Source organism: Helianthus annuus, chromosome 16 (genome assembly GCF_002127325.2).
Source record: "Helianthus annuus cultivar XRQ/B chromosome 16, HanXRQr2.0-SUNRISE, whole genome shotgun sequence".
NCBI classification, from domain to species: Eukaryota; Viridiplantae; Streptophyta; class Magnoliopsida; order Asterales; family Asteraceae; genus Helianthus; species Helianthus annuus.
The window spans coordinates 144,130,476-144,151,210 of NC_035448.2; the positions used below are offsets into that span (position 1 = coordinate 144,130,476).

The following is a 20,735-nucleotide window of genomic DNA, read 5'->3' on the forward strand; positions in this document are numbered from 1 at the left end:
CAAATACAGAAGTACAAAACAAATCTGATGATCATCTACAGATGATGATCATCAACCAAACTGTATCAACAATCTCTCAAAACAAAGGAGAGACAATAACAGGAATGAATACAGCTGCAACACTTGCAGTGAAACCCTAGATCTAAACAGAGAGAATGTAAACAACTTTTGGGAGTGAACAACTGAACGAATGAGAGAGAGTGCACCCTTTTATATGCCAGTTCACCACAATTACACTTTGCCCCACAAGATATCAAGATGACGATCGCAACCCTTGTATTTTACACTTCACATCCTCCAAAATATCCTGCCCAAGATAACTGTTGCAACAGACTAACAACTTAAACCATTAGTAACAAGAAGCCCACTTTAACAGGCCCAATCTCAACGAAACAATATATGCCCAGATAAACAATATAAGCCCAAATGGATGACCAATGTCTCATAGTATTTTAACATCCCCCCTTCATCCATTTGGTTTAAACATGTCTATCATACCCAGCTGTTTACAAAATATATTATGCTGGGTAATGTTCAACCCCTTAGTAAAAATGTCAGCAAGTTGATCTTCAGTATCAACCATTCTTGTAACTATAAACCCAATTGATACTTTTTCTCTCAGAAAATACAAGTCAATTTCGAAATGCTTTGTACGTTCATGAAACACCGGATTTGCTGCTATAGATATAGCAGCACTACTGTCACATAATACCTGAATAGGTAATTTGCAACTTACATTAAGCTCATTAAGAACATTCACTATCCAAACAAGTTCACAGGTGGCTGAGCACATAGCTCTATACTCAGCCTCTCCTGTTGATCTAGAAAAAGTCGACTGTTTCTTACTTTTCCATGATACAAGATTCTCACCCAAAAATATGCAAAAACCAGTAACTGACTTCCTAGTATCAACACACTTAGCCCAATCGGAATCAGCAAAACATGACAGTTCAAAACTATTACTTCTTTTGAACAATAAACCTCTTCCTGGACTAAGTTTTAGATATCTTAACAGCCTTAAAGCAACTTTAAGATGAGCTGATAATGGTTTATGCATAAATTGACTCAAATATTGCACAGCATAACTTATATCTGGACGAGTCAATGACAAGTAGATCAATTTACCAATCAACTTTTGATAATTTGTAACATTAACTAACTCTTCCTGTTCACCAACATTTTTCTTATTGACAATATGACTCAACTCAATTGGAGTACCTACAGGTTTACACCCAAGGTACCCAAACTCAGCCAACAACTCCAAACAATACTTTCGTTGATTCAGACATAAACCAGACTTATCATACACAACTTCTAATCCAAGAAAGTATTTTAAAACACCTAAGTCTTTGATCTGAAAACTGTCACTTAACAAACTTTTAATCCTTTTAATTTCAGCATCACTATTACCAGTAACAATTATATCATCAACGTATACAAGTAACACAACCATCACAGAAGATTTACACATAATATACAAGGAATGATCACATGAACTTTGTACAAATCCAACATTAACTAACACATCAGTCAGTTTTTCATTCCACTTTCTAGGGGCTTGCTTAAGCCCATACAAAGATTTAACCAACTTACACACTTTTGACTCACTTTTATCATAATAACCTTCAGGCAAGGTCATATAAACATCTTCAGTAATCGAACCATATAGAAAGGCATTATTGATGTCTAACTGGTATAAAGTCCAATTATGTTGAACTGCTAAACTTAAAACACACCTAATTGTGACCATTTTCACAACCGGTGAAAATGTTTCACCAAAATCAAGATCTTCCCTTTGGTTGTACCCCTTCGCAACCAACCTAGCTTTATAACGTTCAATTTCACCATTTGCCTTATATTTTATTTTATAAACCCACTTGCAGCCTATTGGTTTTCTACCCTTAGGCAACTCAACCAGTTCCCATGTTTGATTTCTTAATAAAGCTTCCATTTCAAGGTTCATAGCTTCAACCCACTTGGGGTCCTTTGAAGCTTCACCATAACTACCAGGTTCAGGAGACTTACTTAAACAACTAATAAAACTAGTATTTTCAGCAGACAAACACGAATAACTCAGCACTTTATTAAGATCATATTTAACAAAACAATTAAGCACATAATCTTGAAATTTTTTAGTCACAGAAACATTCCTAGAAGATCTTCTTAGACCTACTTGGGTCCCCTCAGATGGGTTAATCTCATCTGCTGACACATCAGTGTCCTCTGCCTCGCCTAACTCCACTCCATTACTACTATCAACACTAGAATCAAAACCATGACTCAAGTCAGTTTGTTCTAGAGTGGCAGATGTAGAGGGAGCTGGCTGCTGATCATCACTGACTGTGTCATGAGATTCAGTAGCACCCTCTTCATCATTGGGAATTGAAGAAACTTCAGGTGTATTTGTTTCGTATTTATCAAAAAAAGTTTAACAGATTTAAACTCTCATCATGCTCAACATTACCAATAGCTTGTTTTGATTTAAAAGGATAAACATGTTCATAAAATTTAACATCCCTTGAATAATAAACCTTTTTTTCATCTAAACTCCAAAGTTTATATCCTTTTTTCACATTCGAATAACCTATCAAGACACACTTATCAGCATGATAAGCAAATTTTTCTGGTTCATTTAATATAGTACTAAAATAAAGACACCCAAAATTTCTAAGATGTGACAAAGAGGGTTTAAAACTAAACATGAGCTCATAAGGACTCTTTCCATTTAACACAGAAGATGGCAGCCTGTTGATAATATAAACAGCAGTTAGCACACAATCACTCCAAAATCTCAGAGGTAGGCCACTCTGAAACATCAAAGTTCCAGCTATATTTAAAAGATGTCTGTGTTTCTGATGTGTGTTGGTGTATATATAATTTATATGTATAATTAAGCCCTTTTTTACACCTTTAGCCAAGTTTTAAATTTATAAAAACACGATATTCACTAACACTAAACACACATATGGGCAAGTACACCCATCGTGGACGTAGTATAGTGTTGGTAAGATACCGAGGTCGTCCAAGGACACAAGAGCTTTTAATACCGGTTTATCCTCAACGTCTAATCAAATCAAAAAGTGAGAAAAATGTTTTTAAACTAAGAAAATAAAAACTAACTAAATGCTGAAAAATAAAATAAAATAAAAACAGATAGACAAGATGAATCACTTGGATCCGACTCGTGTATTAGTATAACCTTTGATTATTTTCGCACTTTTGCACTTATTTAAGAGATTATCTTAGTTATTGTAGTAGGCCCCTCTTTTGAAGGCGACGTTACCCTCAACCCAGTAGTTTGAGTCAGCAAGGATACAATCCTAAAGGGTCGGATTATTGGAAGATAATGAATTAAGTTATTAATGCAAATTATGGTAGGCCCCGCTTTTGGCGGTGACGTTACCCTCGACTAAGTAGTCTGAGTCAGCAGGGATACAGTCCTAAATAGCCGGGTTATAGTATTAATAGTAGTTAACTTATGAGGGGGTCAAAGAGTTTGGATCCCCGCCATCCAATACCTATGGGCATTGAAGGAGATCCTACTAAATTTGACCCAGGTCCCTTGCAGGACCTCTAAACGCTGAACAAGGGCAAGACCCTTACCAAACCGTTCCCTTAACCCCCGACCAGGTAGCCAACATACCTCCATATAGACCGTGGAGATATGAATGGTGAAAATCTTTTATTTTATATAGACAGTAAAATAATGCCAAGACACCACGGACAAACGATAAGGAAAGATCAGCTTCAACATAAGCAACTAATTATTAAAGTCATTAATACAAAACCAAATAAAAAGTGCAAAAGATTAAAAATAAAAAGTATTATACTAAACACTTGTCTTCACCAAGTGATGTAAGAGACTTAGGCAAACATGGCCTTGATTGTCAAGAACTCTTACTATCAATCTTGGATCCCGAGACGACTCACACACTCTACGATGGACAATGGATGATGGTGGTGGATGATGGTGTTATGGTGGTGGTGGGTGGTGGATGAAGTGTGAGAGAGGTGGTGTGCCAAGGGATGAGATTGAATGAAACCAAGCACTCCTATTTATAGGCTGAACAGAAGGCTGGGCACGGCCCCGTGTCCGCTGGACACGCCCCCGTGCCCGTCTGACACTCTCTCTCCTCATTAATTGTAATTCACAATTACAATTAATGCGCCTGCTGTACTTTCACCACGCCCCCGTGCTCACTGGACACGGCCCCGTGGTGGGCAATAGAAGCTTCTTCAAGTTTGTCTTTTATGCTGCTTCTTGGGCACGGCCCCGTGCTGGCTGAGCACGGGGCGTGTTCAGACTTCTGTTTTCTCTTCTTTGCTTTGGAGGATGCCGTTGAGGGTCCGGGCAGTCTACTTTTATTCCTTCCCTTGTATTTATGCTAGAATTAGTTGTCTTTTTGTTTCTTTTGTGAATTTGAGCTCATTTCATCCTGGAAATACAAAAGGAAGACAAAAACACTCTTTTTCCAACATTAGTACTTAAAAAGGGTTAGTTTTATGCCTTAATTGATGTGATTTATATGTTGCATTTTACACACATCAAATACCCCCACACTTGAACTTTTGCTTGTCCTCAAGCAAAACTCTTTAAATGTGGCTTACACTCCCAAATGGAATAGGTAGAAGAGAATGTTTTTTGCTTGTCATAGAGTGTCGGGAATCCAAGATCTTTTCGGGTTTTATTTTTTTTATTTATTTACAATCCTATTCATTATGATTTATTTAGAACGTTTCATAGGATAAATTACTTATTTGGGCATAACATGCCTTTTTAAAATTTTATTTATATACAAGTTCACATACCTCACGGGAGAAATCACTCAACACTCGGCCGAAGGTGTATTTTTAGTGAATCACTCGAGAGCGGCATGGAGCTTACGCCTTCCATAGGCTTGCCAAGCAATCAATCCTCCTCCTTTTTAACTTTATACCTTTGTAAATATCAAGAGGACTTTTTGGGCGAAGGGTTAGGCTTGGGCTAAAGGTGGGTGGTTGGGTTAGTGGTTAGTAAAAGGGCGAAAAGCATAAAAAAACGTCGGTTTTCGTAACAAAAATTTTTAGTGACTTTTTTTATTTTGAAGTATTTCTCCAAACAAGCTTTTGTTTGTATAGCTTTGTTTGTTTTTAACTTCATCATCATATATTTTTTTTTTTAGTCACATAAAAGAACGAGCTTGCGAAAAACCGAGCTTTGTTACTAAAATAAGGGGTGAAAAATAAAAAGGTTTTTGGTGGGTAAAAAGGGTTTTAGGGTAATGAAATGAAAGGTTTAGGCTCAAAGGGGTTAACTAAGGGGATTTTGGGTAGGTGGTAAAAAAAATGAAAAATAATGGTGTAGAAAGAAAAATGGTTAGTCCGAATGCCTCCATCATTTACTTACTTGGGTTTAAGTTGGTAAGGACCGGGAATGAATCGTCGTGGCAAGTTCTAGAGTTGTAAGAACCAAGCGGCTATTCACACAAGAAACGAAAAATGAGCATTTAGTCTAAAGATGTAAATTTGTATGCTCAATAAAGGCTCAAAACTCACTTTTGTGGGAATGGGTTTTTAATGTGATCAAGTATATATAATTAAATTTTAACTAGACTTGTTATGCCGTTTCATAAATTTCTTATGTTGGTTCTTGTTATCACGACGCTTTCGGTTGTAAATTTTATAAAAATATAACCTTATTAATCTTGTGATTCCCAACTTAAACTTTAGACAAGTAAAAAAATGAAAATTTTTGAAAAAATTTGGGGTGTTTAGCGGTTCCAATAGAGTTTTGTGTAAGGCTTGTTGTTAGGACTTGCAAAATTTCAAAGTGTTAGCTTCCCCCCCCCCCCCACACACACACACTTAAATTACACATTGTCCTCAATGTGTCCCAAAAATAAATTTTTAGGTTGATTGGATGTGTGGTGTGGTGTTAAAAAGCAAAGATTTATGTTACTGGCAGTCTGGACACGGCCCCGTGGTCAGGTGCCAGTAACAGAAATTAAAGAAATGAAACAGAAGCCTGGACACGGGGGCGTGTCTGGTGAACACGGCCCGTGTCCAGTTACCTGAACTGGGCGTTTTTCTGCAGGTGGCTCAGCACGGGGCCGTGTTGGTTGGGCACGGCCCGTGTTGAGCCTTCTGTGATGGAGATTTGTGTCGGGTTGCTCTGTTCTTTGTGCATGGGGCCATTTTTCTCGTTCCCCTTTTCATCCATTACCACCATGAGTGTGTTTTATTCCTGCAAATTAAAACTAAAAGATTAAACTAAACTAAGGATAGTTCCGCGGAATGCCTCCGTGGTGCGCCACGTTTATAAGGGTCCTTGGCTAGACCCAATGCGAGGTTATATGTTTTCTGAGTGGGATGCTTGGCGTCCCATGTTACACCGTCGGAGAGCAGCATCCAAGCTCGAATCAATAACCTTCATGTAGTTGACCGGGTCGTCGTCCTCTATTCTTTTCCCGACTCCGAATTTTACTTCATCATCCCCATATCTCAAAGTGAGTGTTCCGTCATTCATATCTACCACCGCTTGGGCGGTGGCAAGAAAGGGTCTTCCTAGTATGAGGGGAACCTCGGTGTCTTCTTCCATATCTAGTATGACAAAGTCGGCTGGATAGACGAATCTGCTTACCTTTACCAAAACGTTTTCGATGACACCTTGTGGAAATTTGACGGAGCGATCAGCGAGTAGTATGCTCATTTTCGTGGGACTCGTGGTTCCCAAGCCGAGTCTTTTAAACATAGATGAGGGCATTAGGTTAATGCTAGCCCCAAGGTCGGCTAGAGCATTACGAACGGGGGATTCCCCTATTGAACAGGGAATTGTGAAGCTTCCGGGATCGATTTTCTTTTGGGGAAGTTTATTGAGTACGAGTGCAGAGCATTCTTCGCCTAAATTGACTAATTGCAAATTTTCAATTTTCTTTTTATGCGTAAGGAAGTCCCTCATGAATTTAGAGTATTTGGCATTTGGGTTAGGACCTCGATAAAAGGAATATTGACATGCAATTGCTTTAATAGACTTTCGAATTTTGCGAATTGCTCATTGGTCTTTTGACGAATTAACCTACCGGGGTACGGAACGCGAGGAGCTTTGGTAAGCTCTGGTGATGGAGGGGAGTTCTTCTCCTGTAGAGGTGTGGGTATTGTTTCTTCGTTTGGCAGCGGCACTTCTGCAGGCCCTACGGTGCGGTTTCGTAGTGTGATGAGGTGAACTTGCGCTTTTGGGTTTGTTTCGGTATTACTAGGTAATGCGCCTTGCGGTCTCTCGGCAAAATTTTGAGCTATTTGATTTAATTGTTTTTCTATGTTTTGAATACTAGCTTGTTGATTTCTAAAATTTGATTCTAATTGTAGAAATCTTTCCGAGTTTTTCTTTTCAGTGTCGGAGATGAGGCGAGATACAGTATCTTCAAGCCTTTCTCTTCCACTTTGTTGTTGAGTGAAATTTTGTGACTCATTTCTTGGTTGTTGAAAGTTTGTTCGTTGGGTTTGTTGGTTACTACTATTGCCAGGTTCTCTCCTGTGACACCCAACTGACCTCGCAATCCTGTTTTCACAATTTGGTTTACGTGGTGTCTGTGCAGTTATCTGAATGCTAAGTGATTGCGTGTAATGCTTGTTTTTTTTTATTATTTTATTGTTGTAGTATTAAATATAGTTTAATTAGAGTTTCTATCGCTTCACTTTCTGTGTTTACTTGTCAAATTTCGGGACGAAATTTCTTTCAAGTTGGGGATGATGTGACAACCCGAACTTTCAAGGTTAATGTCTTTGTTTCTCTTTCGTGTTCTTGTTATGAACGATCATTTTGCTAAAACGAAAACGTATTGGGGTGATGCTTGGGTGTGGGTTAGGCCATCCTGGTTGGGCCGCATACATTTAAAGCCCAACCCGAACATTGTTCTTTCTCAGCTCATTACACTTAAAGCCCAAACTCGAGTCCACACGCACCTACTAACACCACAAGTGGGCCGGCCTTGTTGCCACCATTTAATCATGCACACACATCAAGTTCCATTGTGATTTATGTGAAGCTCAAGGGATTTATATGTGACTATATGCTTGTATGACTGTGAATGGTTACATATCAAATGATACATGTTTAGAGTTTAAGTATAGTCAATCGGTCACTTGCAAACCCGTATGACCACACTCCCCAATTCTATTCTTACTTCTTAGCTCACTTTCCCTAAGCCCAAACTAAACCAACTAAGCCCAACCCTCATAACTGAAGATTTGAACGCATATATACATGTACGTGGCTTTCATCTTGTTTGGCAAAATAAAACACATCAAACCCTAATTTTTGTGTGCGGCAACGAGAAAGAGAACCAGTGCAATCGCTACCCCTCTCCCATTGGCGTGTTAACTGTCCACGTCTCCTTCTCTCATTTGGTCTGGTTAGTATGTTTATTACTGTTTCGTTTATGCACATATGTGTTGGGTGATATCAATGCGTATAGGCAATCAAAGGGGTGATTTATCTGGTTCGATGTATGCCTCCACAGATGTTAACTTGTTAGGGATGTACACATTGTCGGTAATAGGTAGCTTAGGACGATGATTCATTACGGTTATAATGGTATGGATGTTGATTTCAATCATGTGATAAGACTTCATGCTGACCGATTTCTGAAAGTATTGTAGGCTGTTTAATATGTTTTAGTGGTAATATGTTTTGGTTAAAATTGTATGTGTGCTAATGATTGTACACGTTAGTGGGAAGACTTGGGGATCCACCCATGGTCTAGCATGCATCGAATTCAGTTGGTTGAAACAGTTATTATATAAAGTTTATGTGCACTAGGGTATAGTGGGTGGGTGCTCTCGGGTCTTGTGCAATTGGTTGGATAGGATGTCAATCTAAAATTGACGGTCACATGATGATATTATTAATGTTTATGTGGATTGAAGAACAAGTGGTAAATGATAATAACATTTGTGAGTTTCGATGATAAAGTGCTATTATGATCAGTATATGCTTGTGATGTGTGTTATTGTTGGGGCCGTATGAATCATATGAGGAGTGTTCATGCATGACAATTAATTGTAAGCATGGTGAACTGCATGAAATAGGACCGATGACTTATATGCATAAAAGACAAACCTGTAAGCAATGTTTTGTGTATTAATTGATTAACGATGATTTACGGGTTAATATATAAATGGTGATTAAGAATTATGATGCTAATCAATGACAATGATTTAGGGCTGCACAGTTAGTACATGTGTACTACTCGATCCAACTGGATATTGGGTTAGGACGCCGACTTCGGTTAATGACCATATAATGAGTTCATACTGTGATAGTCATGACTATTGAATGGACTGGCGTTTATGTTAAATTGACTACATGATTTTGATTGTTATTGAAATCAATATTGATATTATGTGGTTAGTCGATGAACTATTAGTTGTTTTGAGAACTCTCGTGTTGATCAATCCGAACCAAGTGTGGTTTTGATGATTGTTGCTTGCGGCAATTTACAAAAAAATAATAGGGGATCGGATGGTGTAACGGAATTGGGCCGAGGGTTAACATTGGGCCGTACCCAACTGTAAATGCACACATCCAGCACACCCGGCTGGACTTGACTTATTTGGGCCGGTGCCCAAAGGGGCCGCACACTGTTAAGAAAACGGAGGTGGACTGTTAAGTAGTGTAGGCATGATATGTTGTGTATGTGTTGTATGTGAGCCAACAACTAGTGAAGAATTGTTATGAAATTATGACATGCTATGTTAGTCTATGATTGATTCAGTATGTGTGCTAAATGCATAAGGCGTGCCACGAGATTATATGCATACTCTGCAAGATGTTAATTATGTAATCATGTAATGTAAGTGCTTGTGAACTAATTGTGAATTTACCGTATTAGGGCTTGGCTGACTCACCTGAACACGTAACTAATTTTACCGAGCAAACCGAATGTGAGTTCACTACATTCGAGCATGCGTCCCAGTGGTTGGGGACAGTCAGTGGGTATCCCGTGGAGGGATAAGTCTTTTGGGTAAAAACGGGTATATTGGTTAATATTCTCACCTATCATTTTTGTAAGTCCCTTATTATGTTACCTGGAGGGTAACGGGTATTAGTTGGTAGCGCTACTTAGGTTTGGCACCCTCACACCGCTCCTAGAGAGGACGGATGTGAACTAATGACCCAGTCGTGGCCCAGTACTAGATAGGAGTACGTGGGAAGGGCAGTCATGTACATCAGGAGCCGTCTTGTTCGGAATTGAGATATTAACAATATTACTTGCATTTGTCAGTGAACTATTTTACATACAACTGGTAACAAACGTTTTCTTAAACTGTGAACTCGCAGCTTTGTCTGATACACTTGTTACATGCTCGCAGGTCGTTAGGTATCTTGGAATAGGAACTTGCTGGCTGGAGGGCATGAGTGGTCATGGTTCACACCGATTGGTTTTATTTGTTGAACATTGTTTCTTACATCTGTTGGGAAAATGTTTATATTGTGATACGTTAACGCTTCCGCTGAACTTGCTGATTCCGAATAACTTATGTTTGGATTTTAATATAAAGTGATGAAACTTTATTTTTAAACTTATGGATTCAATGTAATTGGTGGCTCGTTGCTAGTGGGTCACACGCCTAATAGGGACACTCCCTAGGTGGTATTCTGAGGGTGTGACATCTCCAACCAAGGTTTGGGTGGTTTCGCCATCCTTGGTTGTAAGTTCCCGCTGGGGGACCCGACGGCCTAGGTCTATTATCAATGTAGTTTACCATTTCTTGTTGATCGTCTGTTTCTTTCATACAACTCCAATTTTCATGTGACCCACCACACCCTTCACAAGCCATAACCGAGACTGTTTTTGTCATTTCCAATTTTTTTATTTTTGAAGAAAGGGCCTCGATTTGGGCTTGTAAAGAAGTGCTTTCATCGACCTTATGGGCGCCCGGGGCAATAGATTTATTCCCCCGGGGGGTGTGCCATTGAAAATTGGTTTGAGCAATTTCCTCAATTTGATTATATATTTCGTGCGGGCGACGATTACCTAAAAGTCCCCCGGAGCTAGAATCAAGTCTCTGCCTTGTGTGTGGCAACAATCCATTATAAAAAGTGGATACTTGTTGCCATATTGCAAGGCCGTGGTGTGGACACTTGCGTAATAATTCCTTGAACCTTTCCCAAGTTTCATATAAGGATTCCCCGTCATCTTGTGAATATGTATTAATTTCAGTCATTAATTTAGCAGTTTTAGCGGGAGGGAAATACTTATATAGAAAATTTTTGGGCTAGTTCATCCCAGGTGTTTACCGATCCAGCTGGGAGGGCGTTGAGCCAAGCTTTCGCTCGGTCTTTCAGTGAGAAAGGAAACATACGGAGGCGGATGACGTCATTTGATGCCCCGTTGATCCGAAAGGTATCACATATTTCTAAGAAATTAGTGATATGTAGATGGGGATCCTCGTCCGCAAGCCCATGGAAGGTTGCGGAGTTTTGGAGCATTTGTATCAAATGCGGCCGAAGTTCGAAGTTATTAGCTTCAACATTCGGAGCATTGATAGCGGCGCCTAGGTTACCTACGGTGGGTCGTAGATAATCCATGAGGGTACGTTGGTCCGCCATTGGAGGTGGATCACCCGAAACTTTCTCTTGGTTTTTAGCTTTTAATCTTTTTCTGAGAAAGCGTTCGGGTTCTTCTAGAGGTTCTTTTATGTCCTTATTAGAACTGGAGCTCATACACTATGTAAGGTTGGCGTCGGGTTCCAAGTCCTGCAATAAAAACAGAAAAGAATGCTGGTCAGAAGGTTCACCACGGCCCCGTGTTCAGCGAACACGGCCCGTGGTCGGAGTTACAGTTAATGCTTTCCAGATCCCAGTTACTGGAAGTTGGACACGGCCCCGTGTTGCACCGACACGGCCCCGTGGTCAGCCTTCTGTAACCTGGAAAACTAAAAACTGCCAGTAACGATGCTGGGCACGGCCCGTGTCCGACCAGGCACAGCCCGTGCTGAGCTCTGCAGAAGCTGAAAAACTAAGAAAAATCCTAAAAATTAAAAAGAAAAATAAAAATATGATTAGGCCGTTGATTCCTAACTTTCTTAAAATCCTTGTGTCCCCGGCAACGGCGCCAAAAACTTGATGTGTGTTGGTGTATATATAATTTATATGTATAATTAAGCCCTTTTTTACACCTTTAGCCAAGTTTTAAATTTATATAAACACGATATTCACTAACACTAAACACACATATGGGCAAGTGCACCCATCGTGGACGTAGTATAGTGTTGGTAAGATACCGAGGTCGTCCAAGGACACAAGAGCTTTTAATACCGGTTTATCCTTAACGTCTAATCAAATCAAAAAGTGAGAAAAATGTTTTTAAACTAAGAAAATAAAAACTAACTAAATGCTGAAAAATAAAATACAATAAAAACAGATAGACAAGATGAATCACGTGGATCCGACTCGTGTATTAGTATAACCTTTGATTATTTTCGCACTTTTGCACTTGTTTAAGAGATTATCTTAGTTATTGTAGTAGGCCCCTCTTTTGAAGGCGACGTTACCCTCAACCCAGTAGTTTGAGTCAGTAAGGATACAATCCTAAAGGGTCGGATTATTGGAAGATAATGAATTAAGTTATTAATGCAAATTATGGTAGGCCCCGCTTTTGGCGGTGACGTTACCCTCGACTAAGTAGTCTGAGTCAGCAGGGATACAGTCCTAAATAGCCGGGTTATAGTATTAATAGTAGTTAACTTATGAGGGGGTCAAAGAGTTTGGATCCCCGCCATCCAATACCTATGGGCATTGAAGGAGATCCTACTAAATTTGACCCAGGTCCCTTGCAGGACCTCTAAACGCTGAACAAGGGCAAGACCCTTACCAAACCGTTCCCTTAACCCCCGACCAGGTAGCCAACATACCTCCATATAGACCGTGGAGATATGAATGGTGAAAATCTTTTATTTTATATAGACAGTAAAATAATGCCAAGACACCACGGATAAACGATAAGGAAAGATCAGCTTCAACATAAGCAACTAATTATTAAAGTCATTAATACAAAACCAAATAAAAAGTGCAAAAGATTAAAAATAAAAAGTATTATACTAAACACTTGTCTTCACCAAGTGATGTAAGAGACTTAGGCAAACATGGCCTTGATTGTCAAGAACTCTTACTATCAATCTTGGATCCCGAGACGACTCACACACTCTACGATGGACAATGGATGATGGTGGTGGATGATGGTGTTATGGTGGTGGTGGGTGGTGGATGAAGTGTGAGAGAGGTGGTGTGCCAAGGGATGAGATTGAATGAAACCAAGCACTCCTATTTATAGGCTGAACAGAAGGCTGGGCACGGCCCCGTGTCCGCTGGACACGCCCCCGTGCCCGTCTGACACTCTCTCTCCTCATTAATTGTAATTCGCAATTACAATTAATGCGCCTGCTGTACTTTCACCACGCCCCCGTGCTCACTGGACACGGCCCCGTGGTGGGCAATAGAAGCTTCTACAAGTTTGTCTTTTATGCTGCTTCTTGGGCACGGCCCCGTGCTGGCTGAGCACGGGGCGTGTTCAGACTTCTGTTTTCTCTTCTTTGCTTTGGAGGATGCCGTTGAGGGTCCGGGCAGTCTACTTTTATTCCTTCCCTTGTATTTATGCTGAATTAGTTGTCTTTTTGCTTCTTTTGTGAATTTGAGCTCATTTCATCCTGGAAATACAAAAGGAAGACAAAAACACTCTTTTTCCAACATTAGTACTTAAAAAGGGTTAGTTTTATGCCTTAATTGATGTGATTTATATGTTGCATTTTACACACATCAGTTTCCGTTCAACTACCCCATTTTGTTGTGGGGTATATGAACAAGAAGTTTGATGTATAATACCTTTTTGTTTACAAAACATAGACATTTGATTATTTATAAACTCAGTCCCATTATCACTCCTAAACATTTTAACTTTCCTTTTAAACTGAGTTAAAATAAGTTCATAAAAATATTTTAGATTTTCAAAAACCTCCATTTTATTTTTAAGCATATAACACCATACAGATCTTGTAAAATCATCAACAACAGTTAAGAAATACCTATACCCTTCATAACTAGATATTTTGTAAGAACCCCATAAGTCAAGGTGAACTAAATCACCTAACTCTTTAGATTTATGATCACTCAAAGGAAATGAGACTCTAACTTGTTTAGACCTATGACAAATATCACAAGGACCATGTTCAATTGATTTAACATTCAAATCATCTTTTAACACAGCCAAAACTTGATCTGAAGGGTGACCTAACCTACTGCCACAAATTTGATCTTACAACATTATTAAAACACATATTCACAGTATTACCATTTTTACCTATAAAATACAACCCATTTTCTTGTTTACCAATCACCAGAATTTTCTTTGATCTCAAATCCTGTAACATACAATTACTTTCATTAAACAACACTCCTATTTTATTATCTTTTGCTAACTTATGAACAGACAAAAGATTAACACTGTAATCAGGAACATAAAACACATCTTTAATTATCACATCATTAATCAGCCTGAGTTCTCCAATTTTTAGCACATTAACACTAGTTCCATTAGGGTGACCAACCTTTAAACCACATTCAGAAACATCAACACAATTAAACATATCTTTATCACTTTTAACCATATGTTGATTAGCTCCTGAATCAACAACCCAATTATAATCATGACTAAAACTCACACTGCTGGAACAACTAACAAACTCAGACACACAAGCAGACATACCTCCCATATTGGACTTCTCCTGATCTCCCTCAGACTTCTCACCAACAAGACTTATTAACTTTGCAATCTGCTCAGGAGTAAAAGGTAATACAGAGGTAGCAGAACTAGAGGGTCCAGAAGACATACTAGATTTATTAGTATTATTACTACTGTTGTTTCTTACAAAAGACCCACTACTTCTCTTTTTCATACCAGGTGGATAACCAATTATCTCAAAACATCTATCAATTGTATGACCTATCATGTTACGATGAGTGCATTTTAAAGTTGAATTAGGTCCTCTAAAGTTTCTTCTAGATGTATTTTGATTAGATTGGTTAGACCTAGCCACATATGAAACACTTTGGCCCTTAGACCCACTACTTGAAAGTCTATGTGACTCTTCTCTAGAAATTAAGGCATAAGCAACCTTAACAGAAGGAAATGGTTCTCTTGTCAACAAGTTAGTCCTCACAGGTTGATACACATCATCAAGACCCATGAGGAACTGCATTAGTTTGATTAAAGTAGAAAAATCATTGTAGTCTTTGGCTGCTTGACAAGAACATGAAGGCAGATGCACCATTGCATCAAACTGCTTCCACATAGTTGTCAATTTATTATAATACTCAGCCACAGAACTACCGTTTTGAGAAATACAATTGATCTTTTTATATAAGTCATAGACAACAGAACCATCAACCTTATCATAAGTCTCTCTCAGATCTGTCCAAACTTCAGAAGCAAGTTTGGAGAAGACCTGCCCTAAAAACAACTCTTCAGACACAAAATTCAATAACCAAGTTAACACCATAGAATTGCATCTATCCCATTGAGCAGCTAGGACATCATTATCTTTAGGTTTCTCACATTTACCATTTATAAACCCAAACTTGTTTTTTGCTTCCAGTGCAAGTTTCATTGCACTGGACCATACAGAATAATTCTCAGTGCCTTTTAGTTTTATGTTAACTATGGTCAGGGTACTTGAGTCACTAGGATGTATATAAAGAGGGTCTCCTATGTCCAACTTACTGATCAGGGTAACAGAAGTTCCCTCACCACCAGTCATAATGAACAAACAACAACAGATAACACAGATATCAACAAGAAGCAACAGATAACACACAAAATATCAAACAAACAAGGGCGAAGCTGAGTCAGGGACCAGATTCCAGGTTCGCCACTCAGAGGTGCCTGGACAAGCCTTTACTCAGGAGCCACACTAAAACCTAGACAGCCAAACAAACAACAGAAACAAATAAAAAGTGCTGGTCCTCACTACCCCGACTTCAACTAACCAACAACAGAAAAGAAACAGAGGGATAAGAACGATCTTACAGCGGGTGCAGATATCTTCAACAAACACCAGATCTGTAGTTTTCAAGAACTACAAGACCTGATTCTAGAAAATCAGCAAGAAACTCTTCTGGTTAGTTTGCCCTGAACCAACTAGGGTTTCAGAGACTAACGCAGGAGTTAAATCGGAGAATAATACCAGAAGTCACCAAACCCTAACTTAGGGTTTCGTCCAACAAGAACAAACAAAACACCAGAAACACAGATCTGAGAAGATCTGTCACCAATCACCACAGATCTGAGAAGATCTGTCACCAATTTCCAAGAATCAGAAACCCTAAACGGAAAAATAGACAAAAATCAGACAAATATGCAGCGGATAATCCAAGAATCAACAGCACCAAGAGCTATATAGCTCTGATACCATGTCAAAACAATGGTATTGTGGTGAATCAACAACAAACTAACAAAGATAAACAACAAAAATAGCGACAAAACGTGACAAAACTCTTATTAACCCAAACAAAAAAGATTACCCCCCAAATCCCAAATGATCTTACAATAGTAAGATCTAACAAATACAGAAGTACAAAACAAATCTGATGATCATCTACAGATGATGATCATCAACCAAACCGTATCAACAATCTCTCAAAACAAAGGAGAGACAATCACAGGAATGAATACAGCTGCAACACTTGCAGTGAAACCCTAGATCTAAACAGAGAGAATGTAAACAACTTTTGGGAGTGAACAACTGAATGAATGAGAGAGAGTGCACCCTTTTATATGCCAGTTCACCACAATTACACTTTGCCCCACAAGATATCAAGATGACGATCGCAACCCTTGTATTTTACACTTCACATCCTCCAAAATACCATGCCCAAGATAACTGTTGCAACAGACTAACAACTTAAACCATTAGTAACAAGAAGCCCACTTTAACAGGCCCAATCTCAACGAAACAATATATGCCCAGATAAACAATATAAGCCCAAATGGATGACCAATGTCTCATAGTATTTTAACAGGTTTGGAGGGTAGATTTATTCCATCTATTAGTTCATCCCAGTTCACATGTCTCCTTTGACAAGTCTTGAGTTTTTTTAAGAATAAAAAATGTGTCACTCTAAATTGATGACCATTTCTACCTGTGATTCTGCCTTATTGTGTGCAAAAAGAGATGAATAGAATGTAAATTTGAACACCTAGGTACGACCATTGCATCAATGTGGACATGCCTAATATCCTTTGTGCACATGTTATTGGAACTCAAATAAAGAAATTATGGTCGGCGATTATGGGGATTATCGTGTATCCTTAACGCTAGCTAGATACACACTACACAATGGTGTCTACCATACATCTTGGCTCAACATGATTTTTGATATTGGTTTAGTGCACCCGACGATGGATTCACTACTCCAATATGGCATCAACCATAGATATTTTGTGTAAGAAGAAGGATTTGTTGACCTATGTTGTTTTCATACGACTTGAAGCTTACAACATCGGGATAATGTTAGCATGTAAACTTAATTATAGTTATATATTATGTATCGTTAAGATAATTAAACTTAGGATTATATCTATATGTGACAATATTAGCAAAGAGTTATGTCGGTTGGTTAGACACCGTTTAAATGACGGTTGTTCCCACTCAAATTAACCACCACATAACCGTCGTTCATGATGTATATAAGACACTTGCCGGCAATCTTTGCCGGGTACCAAGACATTCTGAATTTTATTCGAATTGTCCATTTACTCTTACAAGTCTGCACATACTTGTTCTTGTGAAACACAAACATGAATCCAAATGCCCCTCTTAATTCCGCTGCAAACCAGAATGATTCTCAACAGATAATATATTATGAAATATTTCAAATGATGATAAGTTTATAATCATGATTAATACATTCATTAACAACGTTGATGACTAACAAGGAAGAAACCAATTCAATTTTTGCAAAGTTCAAGGTTCAGTTTCTTCATGTTAATCATAAACATAAGAGTAAATTACAAGTTTTATCCTTTATGTTTACACCAAATTGCAGGTGCTGTCCTTTAGCGTAAAAGTTGACAAGTTTTGCCTTTAATGTTGCAAAATCTTGCACATTATGTCCTTTAGGCCAAACCAAGTTTTTTTTTTCTATTAAATAAATGTATTTTTGTAATTTTAGAATACATATGAGGGTAATTTTGTAATTTATTCATTTAATTAAAAAATTAAAACATTATACTCATTTCTTTCTTCAGTCTCTTTCTTCTCTCTCTCTCTCTCTCTTCACTCTCTCTCAACTCCTGTGTTCACGAAAGCTTCGCCGGCCGGAAAACTAAACAGTCAACACCACATCAAACTGTCACAACTCTTCACCACCGTCAACACATCACCGCCACCATAAGCATCCATCTACAACCACCACCATCGTTCATAAACATAACCCCCAAATCACTAACCACCACTGCACCAACTAAAACCCACCATCCCTTTGTTCACCGTCACCACCCCCAAATCACCAACAACCACTGCAACCACCACCATCGCTCATAAACGAAACCCCCAAATTACTAGCGCAGCAAGACAAGAGTGATTGTCCGTTTTGTCTACTACAGGAGAGAATTTTTCGTTCTCTTAGTAGCAACTTAACCCTAGATACACCTGGCAAGATCATTGGTGGCTTGAAAGTATTTGCGGAGCATTTTCGTCTAGGAAGGCAAGAGGATGCTCATGAATTTCTTCGGTATGTCATTGACGCCTGTCATACCACTTGTCTTCGCTTGAAGAAATTGCAGCAACAAAGATGAAAGGTTACCAGTAATGGAGGTGGTGATGGCTTCAGTGGCAGTTCAGTAGTTAAGGAGATATTTAGAGAAGCTTTGCAGAGCCAGGTAAAGTCTCTTGCTTGTGTCAATGAATCCAATAAGGTTAACGAGATATTGGACATTAGTATCGATGTATTAAATAGCAATTCTCTTAAAGATGCTTTTGTAGGTGTAAAAAGTTGGTTCCAGCAAGAAAGCAAATGTCTATTCTTCTGGCACCTAACATTCTTGTAATTCAACTAAAGATGGGTTCTATGAGTGAATTTTTTATTGAGTTTTGTTTTGTGTTAGTATAAGTATAAGTGGTGGCTAATTAAGCTATACTTGTGGCTGGAATCGTTGGATACAATCACCACCATCATTCATAAACAAAACCCCCTAACCACCAAGTCACCAACCACCACTGCACCGACACACCACCGCCATAGCTCCACCGTTCACCCCCCAAACCACCATCCCTCATTCCACCCATTTGTACCAGCGCCGCACACCACCGTCGAACACCCATGCCGCACACCACCACCGAACACTCCTCCCATACTTCACAGCCGAACACCACCATTCTTGAATGAAAGAGAGATAATTTAGAAAGGGAAAGAGTGTTGAGGGAGAAATAGTGTTGAGAGAGAGAAAGTTAATGGGTGTATATGCAATTTTTTTTTAATTAAATAGATAAAATTACAATAGTACCCTCATGTGCATTGCACATGACATAACTTAACAGAAAAAATAACTAGGTTTGGTCTAAAGGACATAACGTGCAAGATTTTGGAACATTAAGGACAAAACTTGTCAACTTTTGCACTAAAGGACAGCGCCTGCAATTTGATGTAAACATAAAGGCCAAAACTTGTAATTTACTCTAAACATAATCATATCATTTTGCGTTGAAAATCAGGTAATAATATACTTTTGAGTAAACTTCCGTTTTGCTCCTTGTGGTTTGGTCGTTTTAATGGTTTTACTCCAAACCTTTAAAAATAACCATTTTACTCCCTGATGTTTCAGTTTTGTCGCCAGTTTGCTCCACGGCTCTAACTAAGTTAAAATTTTTAGTTAAAGTAAGGGTATTTAAGTAAATTTATATCTAATTATTTAATTTTTATTCTATCATCCAAAAATACCTTGTATATGCTCATCAAAAGATTGAAACCCTACCACTATCAGTTCATTCTACAAAATCAACAGAAAGACCACCACCACCACCACCACCACCATAGCATCAACATAAACCCTAACCTGCTTCAACACAAACTCATTCCCCTTAGACGCATCCTTTAACCCCTTTCCAATCGGACCCTCATCTTAACAACCCCATCAACAATTAGCAACGATTTACCATATATGCACATCAAAAGACTGAAACCCTAACACATGTATGCTCATCTTCTTATCAGCAACTGCAGATCCGGCTTCTTTGGGCAGTTTCTTGTCGGCCTTTGGCTTCTTCTCAGCCGGTACTTTCTCTTCTGCCGGCGTCTTCTCAGTAGGCTTCTTCTCTGCCTTTGGTGCCATTGATTTTTTGAGGGAAATTAAAATTCTAGGGTTTGTAATGTAATTTGGGGGAATTGTGTGTGATTGAAAGAGGTTACGGGTGTTGGTTATATATGAGAGGTGAATGGGTTTTATTGGATGATTGGGTTGTTATGCGGATCGGTGACGTCGTTTTGATGAAGAGGTTACCTTCTCCGACGAGTATTGTTTGGTTGGCGATGAGTTTTGTGAGCAGATTTTTCGACCATTTGAGACAGTCGGTCTCGGCCCAGTGCCAGTTGTGGACGTTGGCTCCGTCGGGTTTGTCTTCGACGATCCAACGCTTGTCTCTTTCGCCGTATTTCGCCATTGCTGCAGGTGGGTTTGAGGGTGTGAACTCATATGTGTGTAAAA

The 20,735-nt window shown here is 38.9% G+C and overlaps 1 protein-coding gene and 1 non-coding gene across 2 annotated transcripts; one reads left to right on the forward strand and one right to left on the reverse strand.

Annotated features, from left to right (window-relative positions):
* The first annotated feature begins 11,104 nt into the window (after positions 1-11,104).
* LOC118488589 lies at positions 11,105-11,211 on the forward strand. The gene has a single exon (XR_004885133.1). It is a non-coding gene; the product is annotated as a small nucleolar RNA R71 (small nucleolar RNA).
* A 4,988-nt stretch (positions 11,212-16,199) lies between these two features.
* On the reverse strand, positions 16,200-20,363 carry LOC110880464 (histone H2B-like). The gene is made up of 2 exons (XM_022128987.1): positions 20,188-20,363; positions 16,200-16,356 (listed from the first exon to the last, which is right to left on the reverse strand). The coding sequence occupies exons 1-2, from the start codon at positions 20,361-20,363 to the stop codon at positions 16,200-16,202; spliced, it is 333 nt and encodes a 110-aa protein (XP_021984679.1).
* Between the last annotated feature and the right edge of the window lie 372 nt (positions 20,364-20,735).